The sequence below is a fragment of the Stegostoma tigrinum genome, chromosome 27, assembly GCF_030684315.1.
Source record: "Stegostoma tigrinum isolate sSteTig4 chromosome 27, sSteTig4.hap1, whole genome shotgun sequence".
Lineage (NCBI taxonomy): Eukaryota > Metazoa > Chordata > Chondrichthyes > Orectolobiformes > Stegostomatidae > Stegostoma > Stegostoma tigrinum.
The window spans coordinates 45891359-45916154 of NC_081380.1; the positions used below are offsets into that span (position 1 = coordinate 45891359).

Here is a 24796-nt window from a genome sequence, read left to right on the forward strand (position 1 = left end):
GATTGTATGTGTCATAGAAAGAAAATGGAGTTTGTACCATCACCACCCATAGCTGCAGACATCAAAATTCATGTGAAAATATATGTTGCCACAGAATCTCAGAGACTATCAAACTCCCTGAATTAACATAACACACTATCACCGCAAAAACTGTCAGAATGGAGACTTTATCATAATTTGTAATACACTCATTTCCAGCTGGAGTAACCATACCAGGTCACCGCTCTTAAAATACTTCACTTGTTAATGAAAAGAAATCAGAGAATTGTATTTTCTGACACTCCCAGTAGCACTGGTGCATAGAGGATTGCATGTTTGTAATGTTATGAATGAGTTTGAGCAGAATTTTCATTCACTTTGGAACAGCAGCACAATAACAAATAAAATTTTGGCCCTGGTTGAGAGTGCTTAAACACTAGCATGAGAACTTGAATGTTCCTCCTGTAATCCAGCACCCAAAACCGTCCTGAGTCCTCAAACTCTGACCTGGCTGATATCTTGTGCAATTCATGAAACAGAAATGTTGCTGAGTCAGTGAAGATTAATGGTTTACAGGGGAACCGTATGTTTATTTAAAAACATTTACCGAAAAGCCCTGTTTGGAATTGCCAACACATCAAGATTTGGGCTAAATGTTGGGTTTCAGGAGCAAAGGGTACAACAAGATAAACAAACATATGTTCTTATAGTTGGACTTGTAGGAGAATCGATGAGATTGTTGTGTCAACCATTAAACATTACTTAAAATCAATAGAATAGTTTAAACAAAGTGTCCTGAAAAGCCAAACACAAGCTGGTTAAATCCTAAACTCTAATTCCAGGCTTCAGCAGAATCTTCTCTTCAGCTATGAAGCCCATGATTGTAGTTCTTGCTTGCTCCTTCCTCAGCACTGTATCTGCTGATCGAGGTAAGGCAATTGCTTTCTGAATTTCCTGATCTCCGTTGGCAGTGACACCTTCTGCTAGACCAGAGAGTTTGGGTAAAGCAATAACTGACACAGAAATGGACTCACACTGGAGCAAGATTTGTGAACATTCTTTCTCAGGACGTGGACATCGCTGGCCTGGCCGTCATTTATTGCCCATCCTTGATTGCCCTTGGGAAGGGGTTGGTGAGCTGCCTTCCTGAAGGACCAACTGTGCCTGTGGTGTAGGTGGACCCATAGTGTTGTCACTTTATCCACTGGAGTGTAAAGGTTTGAGGGGTGACCTTATAGAGCTTTATAAAATCATGAGAGGCATAGATAAGGTGAGTAGCCAAGGCCTTTTCCCCAGGTAGGGGAGTTCAAATCTAGGGAGCATATATTTAAGGTGAGAGGAGAAAGATTTAAAAGGATCCCAGGAGCATTTTTTTCACACACGGAGTGCTTAGTGTGTGGAATGAACTGCCAGAGGAAGTGGTAGGTGCAAGTACAGTAACAGCATTTAAAAGATTTTGGACAAGTACATGAACAGGAAAGGATATGGGCCAAACATAGGCAAATGGGACGAGTTGAGTTTGGAATTATGGATCAGTTGGACCGAAGGGTCTGTTTCTGTGCTGCATGACTCTGTTATTCTGAGAAGAAGCTCTTCCTCATCTTTGATCACCTTGTTCTGAAATGATGCCTCTGGTCCTAGACACACCATCAAGGGAAAACAACCTTTCCATATCTACCCTAAGAATCTTGTATGTTTCAGATAAGACATTGACTTGTAGCGCCATCTGCGTATTCCACTGAGTGTGAAGGGTTCCATGTTACTAATCACAGATCAGCGAGTGCTTCGGACCCCTCACCTACCTATCCACCAAACCACTGTTTCTGCGATCTTACAGTGCATAAAATGGCTGCTCTGTTTGGTATTTCACAAAGCGACTGGTTTCATTGGCTGCCTGTGTTGTGATAGAAACTGGTTCAGATGATTTACAGTCAGTATGTGGTTGTTGTTTTACAGGGTCCTGCGTTGGTCGCTGTGACCAGAGCTTCACTCCATTGGTGAAATGTCAGTGTGACAACTTGTGCAAATTCTACAGGAGCTGCTGCGAGGATTATGATACTGTTTGTAAAAGAGGTAACAAAACTACACAGACGCACACAGACACACATGTGCACATGATCACTTCTGACCCACCGACAGTGCCCTCTCCCTCAGCACTGACCCTCCAACAGCGCAGCGTTCCCTCAGCACTGATCCTCCGACAGTGCCCTCTCCCTCAGCACTGATCCTCCGACAGTGCCCTCTCCCTCAGCACTGATCCTCCGACAGTGCCCTCTCCCTCAGCACTGACCCTCCGAAACTGCCCGTTCCCTCAGCACTGACCCTCCGACTGTGCCCACACCCTCAGCACTGACCCTCTGACAGTGCCCACTCCCTCAGCACTGACCCTCTGACAGTGCCTACTCCCTCAGCACTGACTCTCTGACCGTGCCCACTCCATCAGCACTGACCCTCTGACAGTGCCTACTCCCTCAGCACTGACCCACTGACAGTGCCCACTCCATCAGCACTGACCCTCTGATGTTTCAGGCCGAGACCCTTCATCAGAATTTGCTCTGCATTGAATCAGTAATTTTGAAATCGATAAACATATGCTGTTTGTGAATCATTGTAATGTTCTTGTTCTCTGTAGTTGCAGTTCGTGGGGATGTGTTCCACATGGCTGAGGATGAATATGCTGATGCCTTGGACTCCCCCACTGTGGACTATTGGACAGCCGGACCAGATTATATGGAAGCCACAGTAGAGCCAGAACCAAGTCTGGGGCCCGAGCTGGGGCCAAGTTTGGAGCCAGACCCAGAACCGAGTTTGGAGCCAGACCCAGAACAAGACCCGAGTTTGGAGCCAGACCCAAAACCGAGTTTGGAGCCAGACCCAGAACCGAGTTTAGAGCCAGACCCAGAACCGAGTTTGGACCCAGAACCACAACGAGACCCGAGTTTGGACCCAGAACCACAACAAGACCCAAGTGTGGACCCAGAACCACAACAAGACCCAAGTGTGGACCCAGAACCACAACCAGAGCCGTGTTTGGACCCAGAACCAGAACCAGAGCCTGAACCAGTTGATCTCTGCACCAGTAAACAACCCATTGATGCATTCACTGATCTCAAGAATGGATCGATCTACGCTTTCCAGGGTATGATTCTGAACAAGGATCATTAGTAGGAGGCCATTCGGCCACTCAAGTCCATTTGCTATTCATGTTAATCATGGCTAACCTGCAGTTTAACATGTTTTACCCACTTCAATTAGCAACCTGTCAAATAATTTGCCTGTGTGATTGATCTCGGACGTGTATGTGTAAACTGACTCCCTGCTGTCTCAGGGAAAGAGTTCCCCCAGATTTCCACTCCTTTGTGTGAGGAAATGCTCCCTGATATCACCTTTGAACAGTCCACCTTGAATGTTAAGATGCACTATGATCCTGTGGGTTTGGCCGTGTTCAAACGAACTGCATTAATATATCTCCCCACCCTATAACCATCGGTCCACACTCAGCCCCATTGTACACCGTCCAAATGACCATGTGCTGACCAAAGGGAAGAGAGGGGAGTTTCACAGTGAATCAGTTATTTTGTTTGGGTTGTAGGGTTACTCTGTACCTAACCTCATGCTGCCCTATCCTGACAATATTGATGGGAATATTGAAGATGGAGTTTCACATTGTATCTAACCTCTCTCCCCCACTGTGCTGTCCCTGTTCCTGGGAGTGTTTGACGGGGAACAGTGTAGAGGGAGCTTTACTCTGTATCTAACCCTGTGCTGCCCCTGTTCCTGGGAGTGTTTGACAGGGAACAGTGTAGAGGGAGCTTTACTCTGTATCTAACCCTGTGCTGTCCCTGTCTTTGGGGTGTTTGATGGGACCATGTAGGGAGAGCTTTACTCTGTATCTAACCCTGTGCTGTCCCTGTCTTTGGGGTGTTTGATGGGACCATGTAGGGAGAGCTTTACTCTGTATCTAACCCTGTGCTGTCCCTGTCTTTGGGGTGTTTGATGGGACCATGTAGGGAGAGCTTTACTCTGTATCTAACCCTGTGTTGTCCCTGTCTTTGGGGCGTTTGATGGGACCATGTAGGGAGAGCTTTACTCTGTGTCTAATCCTGTGCTGTCCCTGTCCTTGGAGTGTTTGATGGGACCATGTAGGGAGAGCTTTACTCTGTATCTAATCCTGTGCTGTCCCTGTCCTTGGAGTGTTTGATGGGACCATGTAGGGAGAGCTTTACTCTGTGTCTAACTATGAGTTGAACCAAAGGGTCTGTGTGTGAGCTGTATGAGTCTATGTGCTATTGTCTTATTTGTCTCCCTCTCTATCTTTCTCTCCCTCTCCAGGAGAATACTTTTATGAGCTGGACAAGTGCAGTGTTATTTCAGACTACCCCAGACTGATACGTGAGGTGTGGGGCATGCATGGTCCAATTGATGCAGCCTTCACACGCATTAACTGTGAGGGGAAAACCTACATTTTCAAGGTGTGAATTTCTAAAGTTTGTGAAGAGCAACACGTTGAACTAATATAGCATTAAATTATCACAGACCCTTCAGAGGTACAGTTATTAAATACAGTGTCACGCTGAACTGTGGGTGTGGTCCCAGGACACATGAGTGAACATGTGGGACCAAGGAGGATGGCTACAAGGAGGGTCTTAAAGGGGGAGAGATGTCTGGAGATTCGGGAAGGGATTCCCTGAGTTTGACAACCAGGAAGTGAACCATTGTTGAAGCAGTTGAAATCTGGACTATCTTGAGGCTGGTATGGAGATGTGCAGAGTTGATGGTGGGGTTCTGGGGCTGGAGAAGGTTACAGAGGAAGGGCTGAGCCTGGGCTGGGGTGGGGAGTTGGGAAACAAGAATGGGCCCCCAATTTGGGAGTGATGTGTAAATCATTGGTGGTGAGTACTGGGAGAGGTTTTTGTTTACTTTCTTTTCATGAGCTGTGGGATTTTCTGCCAAGACCTTTTTTTTTAAACTGCATATCCTGACCTGCCCTCGAGTGAGTGGCTTGCTCAGCCATTTCAGAGTCACCCACATCACAAGGGGTCTGGAGTTAAGTGTAGGCCACTCCAGGTAAGGCTCCCCCCTCCATACGGGCATGATTGAACCAGAAGGGCATTTTGGTGGAAGGTAGTTTCATGATCACTGTTTCTAAGATTAGCTTCCAATTCTAGATTTCCTGCGTTGAATGGCAATGCTCCCAGCTGCCGTTGTGGGACTTGATCCCGTGTCTACTGGGTAATTAGCCTGGGTTACCACTCTGCTGGCATTACCACCAAACCACCATCCCCTCCTGCTACAGGCAGCACAGTCTGCTGTCAGGCACTTAGTTCTGAGCAATTTGTTTTTCCAGGGGCTTTCTGTGATTAAACATTGCTTGTACTGTATCTAACCCTGTGCTATCGCTGTCCTGAGAGTGTTTGGTGGGGACCATGTAGATGGAGCATTTGTTACCCGGGAATTTTGTGATTGGTGTTTTCTGATTGAAAAGTGTGACTTGCTTGAGAATTGGCTCACTCTGCGATGCTGTATCTGTGTGTTAGTCCAGCAAGCGGTGAGCTCTTTGTGATTCTAATATTTGCCCTGCTACTTCAGGGTGATTCTTACTGGCGGTTTTCTGATGGAATTCTGGAGCGTGACTTCCCAAGACTGATCAAGCATGGTTTCCCTGGCATTCCAAACAATGTTGATGCAACACTGGCAGTGCCCGCCAACAATATTGATGGAAAAGAGCGAGTTTATTTCTTCAAAGGTAATAAGGATGTCATCAAACATCTCACCCAATGACCTTTACCTTTCTTAGTACAAGAACTGACTGAGCATCTGGTTGATTTTTTTCCAGGGAATGTCTACTGGGAATACATCTTCCAGACCCAGCCAAGCCAGATGGACTGTGCTAGTTCATCCATCTCTGATGTGTTTCTGAGATACACTGATATAGACAACAGTTGGGAGGATTTCTTTACCAGCCTGTTCCAAGTTACTTCAAACGGTAATCCCACACCATTCAGCCCCTTGGTTCCATTCCTGTCATGTTGGTGGACTAATTTTGGATTCTAATTGGGTTTGCAGGGAGAGAAGGGCTGCCATTCATAGTTTCATCTTGGTTGAGTCTGAATGTGGGGATTGGATGTGATTCAGATTGGGGAAAGGCTATTCTTTGCATTGAGGGGACTCAGTTGTTGGGTAGATTTCAGGGAGCAAGGGGAAAGTGTCCTGTTGCTTTTGGTTCACAAGCTGTGCTAAAAAGATAGTATCTTTTCCATCAGTATATTTGTGTTGAGGTTCCTCTCCATCGTGTAGCACCGTGCTAAATGGGATTTAGAACAAATAACAATACAGCATAGGAACAGGCCCTTTGCCCTCCAAGTCTTTGTGCCCTTCCATACTAAAACTGTCTTCACTTACAGGATCCAAATGCCTCTATTCCTTCCTATTCATCTCAAGACCAGGTCTTCATAAGGGTGTTCAGCAGCAGCAGCGGAACTGTACTCAAATACAATCTGCAACTTCATCTCTGTAACTTCATGTCCTGTTATTTCCCCCACTCTACCATTACCATCAAGGCAGGGGATCAACCCTGGTTCAATGCAGAGAGCAGGAGGGTATGCCAGGAGCAGCACCGCGCATACATGAGGATGAGGGGTCAAGCTGGTGAAGCCACCAAACAGGGCTACTTGCTAAACAGCATAAGCAGCAAGTGATAGAACTGGATCCAAAGGATCAGATCTGAGCTCTGTAGTCCTGTCACATCTAGTCATGAATGATGGTGAACAGTTAAACAACTCACTGGAGGAGGAAGCTCCACAAATATCCCCAACCTCAATGATGGAAGTGCCCAGCATATCAGTGCAGCAACCTCCAGCCAGAAGTTCCGAGTGGATGATCCATCTCAGCCTCCTCCAGTAGTCCCCAGCAGCACAGATACTGGTCTCCAGCCAATTCCGCTCACCTCAGGAACAGCTGAAGGCATTGGATGCTGCAAAGGCTACAGGCCCTGTCAACATTCCAGCAACAGTACGGCTCCAGAACTTGCCGGTCCCCTAGCCAAGCTATTCCAGCATAGTTGTGACACTGGCATATACCCAACGGCGTAGAATATTGCCCAGGAATGTCCTGGACACAAAAAGCTGGACAAATCTAATCCAGCCAATTACCATCCCATCAGTCTACTATTGATCATCAGTAAAGTAATGGAACTCGAGCAACATGGAATCTAACCATCATATTCAATGGCATTACCATTGCTGGGGGAGGTGATGGCCTTGTGGTATTATCGCTGGACTGTTTAATCCAGAGACCCAGATATCATTCTGGGGATCTGGGTTTGAATCCCAGCATGGCAGATAGTGGAGTTTGAATTCAATAAATATCCAGAATTAAGAATCTAATGATGGCCATGAATCCATTATCAAATGTTGTAAAATCCCGTCTGCTTCACTAATATTCTTTAGGGAAGGAAACTGCCATCCAACCCATTTAACTCCACACGTGACTCCAGTCCCATAGCAATGTGGTTGACACTTAACTGCCCTGTGGACAATTAGGGATGGGCGATAAATGCTGCCTGGCCAGCGATGCCCTCATCCCGTGAATGAAAAATGAAACAAAAACCACTTACTATCAACATCCAGGGGTTACCATTCACCAGAAGCTGAAGTGGGACTTGCCACATGCACGCAACGGCTGCAAGAGTAGGTCAGAGGCTGAATACTGCAGCGAATAACTCACCTCCTGACTCCCCAAAGCCTGTCCACCATCTACAAGGCACAAGTCAGGAGTGCGATGGAATACTCCCCACTTGCCTGGATGGGTGTAGCTCCTACACACTCACGAAGCGTGACACTATCCAGGACAAAGCAGCCCCCGCTTGATTGGCACCACATCCACAAACATCCGACTCCTTCTACCACCGATGCTCAGTCGCAGCAGTGTGTACTATTTACAAGATGCACTGCAGAAACTCACCAAAAATCTTCAGGCAGCACCTTCCAAACCCACAACCACTTCCGTCCAGAAGGATAAGGGCAGCAGATACATGGGAACACCATCCCCTGCAAGTTCCCCTCCGAGCCCCTCACCATCCTGACTTGGAAACATGTTCCTTCGCTGTCACTGGATTCCAAAATTTTGGAATTCCCTCTGTAATGGCATTGTGGATTCACATGCAAAACATGAACTGCAGCTGTTTGAGAAATCAATTCACTACCAATTTCTCAAGGGGTAACTAGGGACAAGCAATAGATCTGTCCCAGGAAGTGACAATCACGTCCCATTAGTGAATTTAAAAAATAGAGTAAATAAATGTGTCCTCACCTCAGTTCAGCCCTGTTATTCCTGAAGTCCAGCCAGGATAAAACCTGGAAGGGGGTTCAGTCCCAATGCGTGAACACTCATTCTAGTGTTTAAAATGACAATCTATTGCTTTAGAGCAGGTTAATTGTCTCCTGTTGTTGCTATCTCCTACCTTAGAGAAATGGAGTTTAAGAGGGGATTCAGTTGTTGAGCTGTTCAAAACCATGAAGGGTCTGGACAGAGTAGGTACAGAGAAGCTGTTCCTATTGGTGGAAGGATTGATAACAAGTTGGCACAAGTTTAAGGAAATTAGTTGAAGAAGTTCCGGTGTAGTTAGGATCTGGAACGTGTGAGCATGTGATGGAGGCAGATTCAGTCAGGATTTCAAGAGTGAATTCGATACTTCTCTGGGGAGAAGGTGTATGAGTAGGACTGGGCTAGTTGCTGTGACAGGGCTAGTACAGATATGACAGGTTGAATGGTCATATTTGATTCTGGTCAGTTTGGATTCTTGTGTTTTCCAGCTATAATTCCAACCAGAGGTTGAGCCTCATGTGTTCCTCCCCCCCCCCAACCCGGATTGATTTGATTCCTGCCCCATGCTGTACTTTGCAGTTGGTGCCAATGGACCCAAGTCCATCAGAAAAAACTGGCGTGGGATCCCGGGCCACGTGGATTCTGCCATGATTGGGAAACTGTTCTTCATCCGCCAATTCCCAAGATCTGGCCGGAGGAAGCCAAAGAAACCAAAGAAGCCAAAGAAGCCCTTGAGGTGGAACCAAAGGAGAGGACAGTGGAGGAAGCACTCCTCCAGCATGGAAATGGATTTGTTCTCCTCGTTCATCCCCAGCCAGAGTGTCTACTTCTTTGTGAAAGGTAACACATGAAGCTGTGGGGTTCGTACCTGAAAGGTTCATTCACCACCACCCCCGCCCCCCCCCCCCGCCCCACCCACCACATAGCTTCCTTTGCTTTAGCATTGAGGAGTTTTGGGGATGTGCATTGTGAGAGAGCACAGGGCAGTCTTTCTGGAGGACCCAAGGTTATGCTCATACGAGGAGCATGAGTCAGCTGTGTGACTACAGGGGTCATCACAATTACACCCAGAATCCTTTGGCCAAGTTTGCAGGTGTCCATTATATCCCCAAACCCAAACCCTGGGAAAACGTATCCCAAATGTTTTTCTTTTAGGGCTGTGGTATTATTGGCCTAGTCGTATTATCGCTGGACTGTTAATCCAGAGACCCAGATAATGTTCTGGGGACCTGGGTTCAAATCCCGCCATGGCAGATGCTGGAATTTGAATTCCATAAATATCTGGAAGTAAGAATCTAATGATGACTGGGAATCCATTGTCAATTGTTGGAAAAACCCATCTGGTTCACTGATGTCCTGTAGGGAAGGAAACTGCCATCCTTACCTGGTCTGGCCTACATGTGACTCCAGACCCTCAGCAATATGGTTGCCTCTTAACTGCCCTCTGGGCAATTAAGGAAGGGCAATAAATGCTGCCTGGTCAGCAACACCCTTATCCCATGAATGAATAAATGAAGAAAAAGTCCCCAAAACTCAGGGAAATACACCCCCATCCCTCTTTTTAAACGTGGATATCAGAGGCGAGATGAGAGTAACTGCCCTTGACATCAATGTTACATCTCACCAAGTGTGATGTCAAGGAGCTCTAACAAAATGGGAATCAATGAGAATCATAGAGAAAGCGCTGTGCTGCCTGGAGTCATACCTGACACACAGGAAGATGGTTGTGGTTGTGGGAGGTCAGTCACCTCAGCGCCAGGACATCTCTGCAGGAGTTCCTCAGGGTACTGTCCTGGGCCCAACCACCTTCAGCTGCTTCATCAATGATCTTCCCTCCACCATAAGGATGTGCAATAATGATTGCAAAACATTCAGCACCATTCACAACTCCTCAGATACTGAAGCTGTTCATGTTCAAAAGCAGCAAAAGCTGGACAGTTACACAGCCTCGAGCTGATAACTGTCAACTAACATTTCTGTCACACAAGTACCAGGCAAAGACCATCTCCAACAAGAAAGAATCCACCAACTGCAGTTTTATATTCAATGGCATTACATAAACACCGAAACATAGACCATCTCCCAAAATCAACATCTTGGAGTGAGGGGTTACCATTGACCAGAAACTCAGCTGAACTTGCCTATTAATGCAATGGCTACAAGCGCAGGTCAGACGCTAGGAATACTCCCCTCCTGACTCCCCAGAGCCTGTTCGCCACCTGCAAGTCAGGAGTGCAATGGGGTACTCCCCACCTGCCTGGATGGGGGCAGCCCCAACAACACTGAAGAAGCTTGATACCATCCAGGACAAAGCAGCCACTTGATTGGCACCACATCCACAAATATCCCTCTCCCTCCGCCACCGAGACTCAGAAGCAGCAGTGTGTACTATCTTCAAAATGCACTGCAGAAATTCACCTGCGATCCTGTACTGATCGTAAACAAAGCTTTTCACTGTACTTCAGTACACGTGACAATGAATGAATCAATCAATCGACCGCACCTTTCAAACCCACAACCACTTCCAAAAAGATGGACAAAGGCAGCAGATACATGGGAACTCTCACCCCCTGCAAGTTCTGCTCCAAGCCACTCACCGTCCTGACTTGGAAATATATCATACCTGGGTCGCTGGATCAAAATCTTGGAATTCCGTCCCGAAGGGCATTGTGGGTCAACTTATAGAACATGGACTGCAGCGGGTTAAGGTAGCTGACTCCCACCTTCTGTAGGACAACTAGGGCTTGGCAGTCAATGCTGGATGGCCAATGACACCCACATCCCACAGACCTAAAACACTGGGAAAACTCAAACTAAGATCTCAGTCATGTAATTGAGGATCTGGTTGACTTTCTAATTCCAGATCAATATTACCGAGTGGATTTGGAGACGAAGCAAGTGGCAGATGCTCGACCCTCTTACCCACGATCCATCGCCACATACTGGTTCAAGTGTATGGACGTGCATCTGAGCCATGAATAAAACCAGAGTCCCGGAACATGGGAGAAGCTCCACACTGGGAACATGCCATTTTAACTGGGTCATCAAAAACAGCCTCAGTAATTGTCGTATGCAAATGTCTTCAATGTAGCAAATCCGTTCATTTGCAAATAAAACCAACGTGGTAAACCTGCACCAGTTCTTGAGTTCCCTGTCCAAAGGAAGCTCTGATCCATGCATCGTGGTCTCCAAAAAAATTGGGGCAGGTCATGAATCCACTCCCAGTCTGAACCAGGATCGCACCTAGTCTGATCACTCTGATCTGACCCACACCAGCTAGCCAATTAAATGCCTCCTGCACACCTTCCCCCAAGGAATTTGCATTTCTGTGGCAATATGCTTTTAAGATGATAAAATGTGAGGCTGGATGAACACAGCAGGCCAAGCAGCATCTCAGGAGCACAAAAGCTGACGTTTCGGGCCTAGACCCTTCATCAGAGAGGGGGATGGGGGGAGGGAACTGGAATAAATAGGGAGAGAGGGGGAGGCGGACCGAAGATGGAGAGCAAAGAAGATAGGTGGAGAGGGTGTAGGTGGGGAGGTAGGGAGGGGATAGGTCAGTCCAGGGAAGACGGACAGGTCAAGGAGGTGGGATGAGGTTAGTAGGTAGCTGGGGGTGCGGCTGGGGGTGGGAGGAAGGGATGGGTGAGAGGAAGAACCGGTTAGGGAGGCAGAGACAGGTTGGACTGGTTTTGGGATGCAGTGGGTGGGGGGGAAGAGCTGGGCTGGTTGTGTGGTGCAGTGGGGGGAGGGGATGAACTGGGCTGGTTTAGGGATGCAGTGGGGGAAGGGGAGATTTTGAAACTGGTGAAGTCCACATTGATACCATATGGCTGCAGGGTTCCCAGGCGGAATATGAGTTGCTGTTCCTGCAACCTTCGGGTGGCATCATTGTGGCAGTGCAGGAGGCCCATGATGGACATGATGGACAATATGCTTTTACTTGTGTTTGTAGCCTGAGCAACAGTGGAGGCTGTAACTTTCTTTATATCACACAGGGGATCTCTCCCACTCTCACCACCTCTCATTAATGCGTTGGAAGAATATATAACTCAATACTCAACCTGTTTGGTTTCATTATGAACGCACCTTCCCTCATTATCGAGTCCTGGAGTGGGACACAATCCCGGAACTTCAGGCTTTGGGGCAGGGACTCTATCCAATGCACCAGCACATTTCCACAAGCTATTCGTGTTCAAGAACTTAAATAAAAGGTTTCTTTAGCATGACAGAGGAAGTCTAAACAGATGTAAAACATTTTTTCAATCCCCATAACCCTCAATCTTCACACACCCACCTATCCCCATATCCCTCATGCCTCACCTGTCTACCTTCTCCCCATCCTCCTGAATCCTCACCCATCCACCTATCCCCATATCCCTCATTCCTCACCAGCCTACCTTCTCCCCATCCTCCTGAATCCTCACCCACCCACCTATCCCCATATCCCTCATTCCTCACCTGCCTACCTTCTCCCCATCCTCCTAAATCCTCACCCACCCACCTATCCCCATGTTGCTAAATCCCCACCCACCATCTCCCCATATCCCACAATATTCACCTTCTCCCCTGTCTCTGAATCCTCACTCAAGAACCTGATGTCTATCTAGAATCACATCTCATTCTTTCTACTATAATTAGGCAGGTGGGACTAGTTTAGTTTGGGATCATGTCTGGCATGGTCTGGTTGGACCAAAGGATCTGTTTCATGCTGGATAACTCTATGAGTCTAAGTCATGGGGATACATTTGCTCGGAGCTGATTTTCTTAGTTTCCTTCTGAAACTTAAAACTGTTTGCATCATTTTCCTGTTTTCAAAACTCAAGTCTCTAAACATTTTTGAACAAAGTTAATTTCTGATGAAGGATCTAGGCCCGAAACATCAGCTTTTGTGCTCCTGAGATGCTGCTTGGCCTGCTGCGTTCATCCAGCCCCACACTTTGTTATCTCGAATTCTCCAGCATCTGCAGTTCCCATTATCCCTCATTCTTTCTACTGTTCACCTGAAGGATTTCCTCAGATTGATTAGTCACTGACTCTCATGAAATGTCATTGTCCTGAAACCTTACCACTATCGCTTTTTCTCCACAAGTGACGCCTTGCCTACTTAGTATTTCCAGCAATTTCCTCTTTGGTTCTACATTTCAGTTCCTCTTTGAGAGAAGTTGTTAAATTAACATCTAATTGTAGCTCTGACTTCCATGTTTCTAACATAAACTTCTCAATTAATCAAGATTTTTTCACTGGTGTATAGTAGCTTGAGAGATGACCTTATAGAGATTTATAAAATAATGAAAGGTACAGATAAGGTGAATAGCAGGAGTGTTTTCTGTAGGGAGGGGAATTTTAAGAAGAGGTGACATATTTTTGAGGTGGGAGCGGAAAAATTTCAAAAAGCGATGGGGGTTTTTTTTTACAGAGGGTGGCTCGTGTGTGGAATTAACTTCCTGAGGATGTGGTGTTTGCAGATACAGTTACAAAGTTTAAAAGACATTTAGATAAGTACTAGGTTTGGAGGGATATGGGCCAAGCGCAGGCAGGTGGGACTAGTTTAGTTTGGGATCATGTTTGGCATGGACTGGTTGGACCAAAGGATCTGTTTCACACTGGATAACTCTATGAGTCTAAGTCATGGGGATAATTTTGCTCAGAGTTGATTTCCTTAGTTCCCTTCTGAAACTTAAAACTGTTAGCATCGATTTCCTGTTTTCAAAACTCAAGTCTCTAAACATTTTTGAACAAAGTTAATTTTGGTTCACCTACTCAGTAGCAATGCCAGACTGTGATGAAGTGTGAGATTGTGTAAAGCTGCTGTTATGGTGCTGAAGTAGAGGTAGACCCTTGTTAATGAGGGAGGATGTGGAGAAAAGTCCTCTTTCCCAGTCATGTGTACCTTCATCAGAATGGAAGGCTAAAACAAAATATGAATTTGTATTGTGACTTTCACAAGTCAGGACTGTGATGGAATACTCCCACTTCCCTGGATATGTGTAGCTTCAACAGTACTCAAGAAACTCAACACCATCTAGGACAAGACAGTGTAAATGTTCAGTACCTTACCACCACCTGCCACAGAACTGAATTCCGGAAGTGAGGTGACAGTGACTACTTCTGATATCAAGGCCATGTTTGACTAAGGAACCCTGGCAAAACTGGAATTAATGGGTATCAGGGAGCTTCCTCCAAGAAGCATAGTGGAGGACATGCCCCTTTCTGTATTGATGGTGCTGATGTGGAGATGGTCAAGAGCTTCAAGTTCAAAGCTTCAGGTAAATATCACCAGCGAGCCGTCTTGGTCTGCAGCCGAGAAAGCCACACCAAAACCTGTACATCCTCAGAAACTTAAGGAAATTCAGCATATCCACAATGACTGCTGGCAACTTTTATAGATGCACTACTGAAACCCTCCTATCCGGACACATCACAGCTTGGTACAGCAACTGCTCTGCCCAGGACCACAAGAAATTACAGACAGTTGTGATCACAGCCCAGTCCGTCATGAAAACCAACCTCCCTTCCATTGGCTGCAGCTACATTTCCCTCTGCCTCAGGGGAGCAGCCAACATCATCAAAGATCCTCCCCACCCGTTATACTTTCTTCCCTCGGGCAGGAGATACAAAAGTTTGAAAATAAGTAACAACAGATTTACTAACAGCTTCTTCCCCATTGTTATCAGACTTATGAATGGACCTCTCATATATTAGAGTTGATCCTTCTCTGCACCTTCCACTATATTCTGCATTCTGTTCTTTTATGCTGATGTACTTGTGTAAGGTATGATTTGTCTGGATTAGGAGCTGAACTGATGGACCTTCAACAACCACATACATCTTCCTGTGTGCTAGACATGACTCCAACCAGCAAAAAGTTTGATTAATTTGATTTGATTTGTTATTGTCACGTGTAGCTAAATACAGTGAAAAATTTTGTTTGGTGTGCAGTACAGGCAGATCATACCATACAAAGTGCGTTAGGGTAATAGAACAGAGTGAAGAATACAATGTTACGACTGCAGAAAAGGTGCACAAAGAGCAAGGTCAACATTAAATTTAAAATTTGAGAGGTCATTTTAGAAGTCTAATAACAGCGGGGAAGAAGCTGTTCTTGAATCTGTTGGTACGTGTGTTTAAGCTTTTATACATTCTGCCTGATGGAAGAGGTTGGAAGAGAGTATGACCGGTGAAGGTGGGGTCTTTGATTATTTTGGTTCTGAGGCAGAAAGACATATAGCTGGAGTCAAGGGATGGAAGGTTGGTTTGCATGATGCTCTGGGCTATATTTGAAACTCTCTGTAGATTCCCGTATATGTCCTGGAGGAAGCTCCCTGATACCCATTGATACCAGTTTTGCTGTGGTTCCTGACTCAAACATGGCCTCGATATCAAGGGTAGTCATTGTCACCTCTTGCAGTTCTGGGCAGTGCAGTTGCCATACCTAGCTGTGAGGCATCTAGATAGAATGCTTTCTATGTTCATCTAATAAAATTAGTAAGAGTCTTTACAGACATGCCGAATTTCCTTAGGCTCCTGAGGAAGTAGAAGTGTTGTTGTGCTTTCTTGACCATAGTATCAACGTGGCTGGACCAAGACAGATTGTTGGTGATCATCACTCCCAGGAACTTGACAGTTTTGATCATCTCTACCTCAGTATCTTTGATGTAGTCAGGGACATGCCCTCCATCTTACTTCCTGAAGTCAATGATCAGCTCTTTCATTTTGTTGACATTGAGGGAGACCCCTCAGGATCTAAAATGATTGAATCAAGTTACCTCTGACTCATCCAAACTCCAATGGATAGAAGCTGAGCTAGCCCAGCCTTTTCTCATAACACAAGGCACTGTTCACATACTACTTGTGATTCATGCATCAGAACACTCAGATCTCTCTGCATTTCTGAACTTTGTGACCTGCCACCATTTACAGAATATGAACATTGTGGGAAGCTAAGGAAGAGATTGCTGGGCCCCTTAGTGAGATACTTGTATCATAGATAGTCACAGAGGAGATGCCAGAAGACTGGGGGTTGACTGATGTGGTGTCATTATTTAAGAAAGGTGGTGAGGAAAAGCCAGGGAACCATAGACAGGTGAGCCTGACTTCGTGGTGGCTAAGTTGTTGAAGGGGATTGTGAGGTACAGGAGCATTTGGAAAGGCAAGGACTGATTAGGGATAGACAACATGGCTTTGTGCATAGGAAATCGTGTCTCACTAACTTGATAGAGTTTTATTTTGAAGAAGTAACATGATTGTTGAGGGCAGAAGGTAGACATGATCTACATGGACTTCAGCAAAGCATTTGACAAGGTTCCACAGAGAAGACTAGTTGGTAAGATTAGATCACATGGGATCCAGGGAGAACTAACCAATCGGACATAAAATTGGCTTGAAGGTAGGAGATAGAGGATGGCGGTGGAGGGTTGCTTTTCAGACTGGAGGCCTGTGACCAGTGGGATGCCACAAGGATTGGTGCTGGGTCCGCTGCTTTTAATCATGTATATGAATGATTTGGATGTGAGTACAGGAGGGACGGTTAGTAAGTTTGCACATGGCACCAAAATTGGAAATGTAGTGGACAGTGAGGAAAGTTACCTCAGAGTACAACAGCATCTTCATAAAATTGGCCAATGGGCCGAGGAGTGGCAGATGGAGACTAATTTAGATCAATATGAGGTGTTGCAGTTTAGTAAGGCAAATTAGGGCAGGACATATACAGTTAATGGTGGGGCCCTTGAGAGTGCTGCTAAACAAAGAGATCTAGGGTCAGGTGTAGTTCCTTCAAAGTGGAGTTGCAGCTAGAGAGGGTGGTGAAGAAGGCACTTGGCATGCTTGCCTTAATTGTACATAACATTGAGTATAGGAGTTTGGACGTCATATTGTGGCTGTACAGGACATTGGTTAGGGCCACTTTTGGAATACTGAGTACATTTCAGGTCTCCCTCCTATAGGAAGGATGTTGTGAAACTTGAAGGGTTCAGAAAAGATTTACAAGGATGTTGCCGGGCTTGGCGGTTTGAGCTACAGGGAGAGGCTGAACAGACTAGGGCTATTTTCCCTGGTGTGTCAGAGGCTGAGGGGTGACATTGTAGACGTTTATAAAACCATGAGGGGCATGGATAGGGTGAATAGTCAAGGTCTTTCTCCTAGGGTGGGGGAGTCCAAAACTAGAGGGGCACAGGTTTAAGGTGAGAGGAGAAAGATTTAAGAGGGACCTGAGGAGCAACTTTCACACAGAGGGTGGTGAGTGTGTGGAATGAGCTGCCAGAGGAAGTGGTGGAGGCTAGTCCAGTTATAACATTTAAACAGCATCTGGATGGGTACATGAACAGGAAGGGTTGAGAGAATTATAGGCCAAATGCTGGCAAATGGGACTAAGTCAGATTGGGATGTCTGGGCAGTGCGGATGAGTTGGACCAAGGGTCTGTTTTTTTGTGCCGCATGACTGTGTTTCATTTACGTTCTTTCTGTCAAAGTGAACAACTTCACATCTTCCCATATTATATTCCGTTTTCCAGATCTTTACCTGATCACAACCTGTCAGTACAATTTTGTAGCTTATTTTTATCCTCTACACATCATTTAATGCCTATCTTCATTCCTTCCATCCCTTCATCTAAGTCATTTCTATAGGTTGTAACCAATGGAGACCCTAGCACTAATCCCTGTGGCAAACCACTTGTCACATTTTGTCAACAAGAAAATGTCCCATTTATGTTTCCTGTTAGGCAGCCAATCTTCCATTCACACCAATCTGTTACTCCCAACACCATGAGCTTTTATCTTCACCAATAACTTTTAATGCAGCACCTTACAAACCACGTTCTGGAAGTCTAAGTGCCGTATATCCACTGGTTCCCCTTTATCCACAGCTTTGGTTTTCCTTTGTTCATTCACGGGATGAGGGCATTGCTGACCAGGCAGCATTTACTGCCTAACCTTATTGCCCAGAGGGTAGTTGAGAGTCAACCACATTGCTGTGGGTCTGGAGTCATATGTAGAGCAGACCAGGTAAGGATGGCAGTTTCCTTCCCTAAAATGACATTAGTGAACCAGATGGGTTTTTCCGACAATCGACAATGGATTCACAGTCATCATTAGATTCTTAATTGCAGATATTTTATTGAATTAAAATTCTACCATCTGCAGTGGTGGGATTTGAACCCAGGTGCCCAGAACGTTGTCTGGGTCTTTGGATTAACAGTCCAGCAGTAATATCATTAGGTCATCACCTCACTCAAAGAACTCCAACACATTGCTCAAACATGACTTCCCTTTCACAAAACCATGTTGACTCTGCCTAATCACCCTCTCTAACTAGCCTGCTATAACCTCTAATAATAGTTTTTAACATTTCCCCCATGATAGATGTTAAACTAACTGGCCTATAGTTTCCTACTCTCTGAATAAAGGAGTTACATTCATGATTTTTCAATCTAATGGAACTTTCCGGGAAGAATGGGAGAGTTGGAAAATTCAAATCCATGCTTCAGTGATCTCACTGGCCACTTCTTTATGAATCTCGGTTGCTTCCATCAGGTCCGAAGCACGTCAGCTGCGACTTGAACAATTTTTACTCAGTACCACTTCTCTAGTGATTGTGATTTTCCGAATTATGAATTTTTACCTCCATTCAATTTCCTGATTATTGCTGTTTCTTTGATATTACTTGTATCCTCTAAAGATTGATACAAAATGCCTGTTCAATTCATCTCTCATTTCCTTATTTTCTATCATTAATTCTCCAGTTGCACTTTTTATGTGCTTACTGTGTTAACTTTTGTTTTAAAACATTATAGAAACTATTAATATATGTTTTCACAGTTCTGGAAAGCATTTTCTTGCATTCTAGAATCTTAGAGTATTACAGCCATAGAAACAGATCCTTTGGTCCCATTTATCCACACTGACCTTGTTCCCAAAATAAACTAGTCCCATCTGCCTGAGTTTGGCCCATCTACTTTTAACTCTTTCCTATTCATGTACTTATCAAAATGTCTTTTAAATGTTGTAATTGTACCTGCATCCACCTCTTCTTCTGGCAGTTCATTCCTCACTTTAAATATTCCCACTAGTTTTGAATTCCCTAATCCTCAGTATATAACTTTTGCTACTCACTTTATCTATGCCCCTCATGTTTTTATAAACTTCTATTAGGTCGCCCCTCAACCTCCTATGCTCCAGTGAAAAAGCTCTCAGTCTATCCAGCTTATTTTCATAACTCAAGCCCTCCATTCCCAGCCACATCCTGGTAAATCTTTTCTGAACTCTTTCCAGTTTAATAATATCCTTTTTATAACAGGGTGACCAGAACTGCACACTCTAGTCCAGAAGATGCTTCACCACTGCTCTGTACTACCTCTACATGACATTCCAACTCCTGTACTCAAAAGGTCTGAGCAATGAAGACAAGCATGCTAAATACTTTCTTCTACCTGTGGTTTTCCTCTCTTTATTATCTTTGGTCATTCTTCGTTTTTTATTAAATATCCTTTACAATCTTCTAAGCTGTGATCCACCTTTACATAGCTATATGTATTTTCTTTAAGTTTGATACTATAATTAACTCTTCTAGATAACCACAAATGGTGGGTCTACCCACTGGAATTTTTCTCACTGTTTGAAATGTATCTATTCCATTTATGCTGAAATAGTCCCCTAAATGTCTGCCACTCTATTTGTCTATTCCTTCACCCAATTTGTCAATACAAGTCAGTCAGCTCTGTTTTCGTGCCTTTATTTCAATTTTTAAATATAACCTTGGACTCACTCCTTCAAACTGAACAGTCATACAGGTCAACAGCATGGAAACAGGCCCTTCGGCCCAAATAGCTCATGCCACCCAGTTCTCACAATTAATCTGGCCCCATTTGCCTGTGTTTGGACCATATCCCTCCATACCTATCCCATCCATGCACCAGTCTAAATGTTTCTTAAATTATGAAATTGTACTGACTTCCATCACTATGTCTGGAAGCCTGTTCCAGACACTCACCACCCTCAGTCTGAAAGGAATTGCCCCCCTGGACCTTTTTGTATCTCTCCCCTCTCACCTTAAACCTATGACGTTTAGTTTTAGACTCCTCTACCACAGAGAAAAGCTGCTATCTACCTTACCTATGCCTCTCATGATTTTATAGACATCTCAGTCTCCTATTCTCCAGGGAAAAAAGAATGTCCTAGCCTATCCAAACTCTTCTTATAACTCAATCTCTCCAGTCCAGGTAGCATCCTAGTAAATCTTTCCTGCACTCTTCCTAGTTTACTAATATCCTTTCTATAGTAGGCCGACCAGAACTGCACAAAACACACCAAATGTGGCTTCACCAACAGTCCATACAGCTTCAACAAGACGTGCCAACTCCTTTACTCAGTGCTGTGACCGATGAAAGCAAGCATGCTGAAAACCTTCACCACCCTGTCTACCTGCGACTACATTTTCAAGGAGTTATGAACCTGTACCCCAGATTGCTTTGTTCTGCAACACTCCCCAGTGTCCTGCCACTGACTGTGTAGTTCCTGCCGTGGTTTGACCCACCAAAATGCAACACCTTGCATTGATGTAAATTAAATTCCATCTGCCATTCCTGAACCCTCTGGCTCAGTTATCAAGATCTCGCTGCATTCCCAGAAAACCTTCATCACTGCCTACTATACCACCAATCTTGGTGCCATCCACAAACTTACTAAATTCTCGTCCAAATCATTATATAAGTGATGAATAAAATTGTGCCCAGCACTAATTCTTGTGGTACACGGCTGGTCACAGGCCCCCAGTCTAAAAAACAACCCTCCACCACCACCCTCTGTGTTCTACCATCAAGCCAATTTTTTATCCAGTTGGCTAGCCTACCTTGGTTCCCGTGAGATCTAACCTTACTCAACAACCTACCATACAGAGCCTTGTCAAGGTCTACTGCACTGCCCTAACTACCTTAATGCGTTTTGACACTCTCAGCACCTGTTCTGCAATGTTGAATCTCTTCAAGACAAAGATAATGGGAACTGCAGATGCTGGAGAATCCAAGATAACAAAGTGTGGAGCTGGATGAACACAGCAGGCCAAGCAGCATCTCAGGAGCAGGAAAGCTCACATTTCGGGCCTAGACCCTTCATCAGATGAAGGGTATAGTCCCGAAATGTTAGCCTTCCTGCTCCTAAGATGCTGCTTGGCCTGTTGTATCCATCCAGCTCTACACCTTGTTATCTCTCTTCAAGACAAAACTGTTTATTTCTCCAAGTTTCCTAGCATCTATACCTTTGTCGCCAGTAAATACTGACAAGAAATTTCATTTAGGATCTCACCCATCTCTTGTGGCTCCACACATAGATGACCCTGTTGATCTTTGAGAAGCTCTATTATCTCCCTTGTTACTCTTTTGCCTGTCATGTACTTGTAAAATCTCTTTGGATTCTCTTTTACCTTATCTGCCAAGGCTATCTCATGTCCCCATTAAGCCCTCCTGATTTCTCTCTGAGACTCTGTATACCCTGACATCCTTTATCCTCCTCAGGGAATTTGTTTGATCCCAGCTACCTGTCCATGCCATATGCCTCCTTTGTTTTCTTGATCAGGGCCTCAATAACTCCAGTCATCCAAGGTTCCCCACTCCTGCCAGCCTTACCTTTCACTCCAACAGGAACATGCTGGCCCTGAACCCTCATTAACCCACTTTTGGAAGCCTCCCACTTAGCAATTGTCTAAGACCATCAAAATTGCCCCAGTTTAGAACTTTAACTTATGGACCAGACCTTCCCACAGCAATTTTAAGACTAATAGAATTATGGTCACTGGTCCCAAAGTACTCCTCCAATAACACTTCTGTCACTTGTCCTGCCTTATTTCCCAAGAGGAGGTCAAGTTTTCCACCTTCTCTGGCATACATAACTGCATGAGAAATTCTTCCTGAACACGTAACAAATTTTTTTCCATCCCTTAACACTATGGCAGTCCCAGTCGATGTTAGGAATGTTAAAATCCCCTACCATTACAACCCTATTATTCTTACAGCTATCTGTGATCTCCTTACAAATTTCCTCCCCAGTCTCCTGCTGACTACTGCGGGGCTTATAGTTCAACGTTGTCAAGGTGAGCTCTCCCTCCTTATTCCTCAGCTCTATACATATACTCAGTGAATGAACCCTGAAGGATTTCTTCTCTCAGCACAGCCATTATGTTCTCCCTAATCAAAACTGTAACTCCCCCTCCTGACTTGCCTCCCCTTCTATCCTTCCTATAGCATCTGTACCCTGGAACATTAAGCTGCCAGTCCTGTCCCTTCCTCAGCCATGTTACTGCAACAGCTATAATATCCCAGTCCTGTGTACCCATCCATGCCCTGAGTTCATCTGCCTTACCTGTCAGGCCTCTAGCATTGAAATAAATGCAGTTTAACCCAGGTTTCCCCTCTTCCTGCCATGTGCTTGTTTTCCCTGTCTAGCACTGGGATTACCAACACTGTCTCTATTATTTAACTTGCTCTCATTAACCTCTATCCTCAACCTTTTCTTTTGTCTCCCTACTGCTTTGGACACCCCGCTCCCCCAACCCTGCCAGACTAGTTTAAACCCTCCCGAGTGGCTCTAGCAAATCGCCCTGCCAGGATATTGGCTCCCCTCCAGTTCAGGTGCAACCCATCCCTCTTGTATAGATCACCTCTACCCCAGCGGAGATCCCAATGATCCAAGAAGCGGAATCCCTGCCCCCTGCGCCACATCTCAAGCCATACGTATTTCTGCCAATCCTCCTATTCCTCCTCTCACTAACATGTGGCACCAGAAGGAGTCCAGAAATTACTACCCTTGAGGTGCTGCTTTTTAATCTTAATTCCCCAATCATTGTTCAGGACCTCGAGGATCCCTTTGCATGCCTATGTGGTGATGCCAATATGTACTATTACCTCTGGCTGCTTACCCTCCCCCTTAAGAATTTCGGGCAAATGCTCAGAGATATCCTTGATCCTGGCACTAGGAAGGCAACACACCATCCTGGAATTGTGATTGCAGTCACAGAACTGCCTGTCTGTGCCACTGAGTGAGCCCTCTACTACTAATATTCACTTTGACTTTGCCCACCCATGCTCCACAGTAGAGCCATTCGTGGTGTTACAGGCCTGGCTGCTGCTGTTGTACTCCTCCGAGAGGCTATCTCCCATAACAGTATTCAAAATGGTATGCCTGTTAGAGATGGGGTATATCCCCTGGAGGCTCCCGCACTGTCCGCCTGCCTCTTGTGGTAGCTACCCATCCACCTGACTGAACCTGTGGCGTGACCTTATCACTATAAGTAGGGTCTACCGCACTCTCTGCCCCCCGTTGGCCCCTCAGTGTGTCCGACTTCCTGTTCCAACTGAACCGCATCATCTGTGAGAGGCTGCAGCCGGCCGGACCTCCTGCAGACATAGTCCTCAGGATGACTAGACCGCTCCCTGACGTCTCCCTTCCGGAAGGAGGAGCACACCACTGCCATCTCTGATCCATCACTATAGGACAAAGAACAGAGTCTTACCCTACCCTTGAATGTGAACATTAATCATATTATGGTCAGTCCTTAAATCCATTTCTGTCATCCTTCCAAAGACACACACAGTTTTCCCAGGCACACTGGTTATTGTTGGCCTATGGTAACTGTTCTCCTTTTGATGGTCAACATTATCTCGAGTGAACTTGTGCCGTGCTAATTTGCAGTTTCATCCTCTTAACACAACTCTCTAGTTCCATTTCCTTTCTCAGATGCAAACATTCCTACCAAATCTGAAATCAGTGACATATTTTTGTTGACAACAAAGTCCATCAATGTTTCTGTTCAGAAAACCTTAAAGATGTTCATCTATTAACACGATCCTCAACACTGCAAAGATTTGAGGGCACACTAAATTTACTCAAAGATCTGCACAAATTTGTTTTAAACTGCGATAAACTGAAAGGGCTGCAAAAGTGAACAACTGTAGAGAACATTGACCAAATGACCTCATAGGATAGCCCTCCCCACCTCCACCCTCAGTGATGAGCTGTCTTTGCCTCACACTCAGAGTCCTCACTTTGTAAACTTCTGCTTAGTACAGAGGAAGCTACAGGAGAGAGATAGACTGGTGGATGGAAGTGTATGTGGTGATATGTTTGCACATGGTAGACAGGGAGATGGTAAGAACTGCAGATGCTGGAGTCAGGGATAACATCGTGTGAAGCTGGAGGAACACAGCAGGCCAGGCAGCCACAGAGGAGCAGGAAAATTGACGTTTTGGGTAGGGACCCTTCTTCAGAAATGCTAGGTCAGAGGCTAGGAGACAGATTTGGTTTCAGCATGAGATAAAAGGAAACATAAGTTAGAATGATTTTAAATAGTGAGTGACCTGGAATCTGCTACCCATGAAGTGGGATAGAAATTGAAGCAATCAATCATTTCCAAAAGAAGTCAGATGGGAACTGGATGGGAATAAAACTGCTGCACTATAGAGATCAAGTGGGGAAAAAGGAATGACTGGGTAGCTCTACAAGA

General features: G+C 45.3%; 1 protein-coding gene across 1 annotated transcript; it reads left to right on the top strand.

Annotated features, from left to right (window-relative positions):
* The first annotated feature begins 773 nt into the window (after positions 1-773).
* Positions 774-11439, top strand: LOC125464485 (vitronectin-like). Its single transcript, XM_048556841.2, has 8 exons — positions 774-908; positions 1936-2052; positions 2618-3118; positions 4312-4451; positions 5569-5725; positions 5816-5965; positions 8884-9144; positions 11168-11439. Exons 1-8 carry the CDS (start codon positions 848-850, stop codon positions 11284-11286), a joined length of 1506 nt encoding a protein of 501 aa, XP_048412798.2. The 5' UTR covers positions 774-847; the 3' UTR covers positions 11287-11439.
* Positions 11440-24796: the final 13357 nt, after the last annotated feature.

Bases quoted from the DNA above. Each gene is read 5' to 3' on its own strand.
- LOC125464485 (XM_048556841.2), top strand. From the start codon at position 848: ATGAAGCCCATGATTGTAGTTCTTGCTTGCTCCTTCCTCAGCACTGTA. The intron at 2,053-2,617 runs GTAACAAAACTA...CTGTAGTTGCAG, and splicing joins TGATACTGTTTGTAAAAGAG to TTCGTGGGGATGTGTTCCAC. The intron at 5,726-5,815 runs GTAATAAGGATG...ATTTTTTTCCAG, and splicing joins GCGAGTTTATTTCTTCAAAG to GGAATGTCTACTGGGAATAC.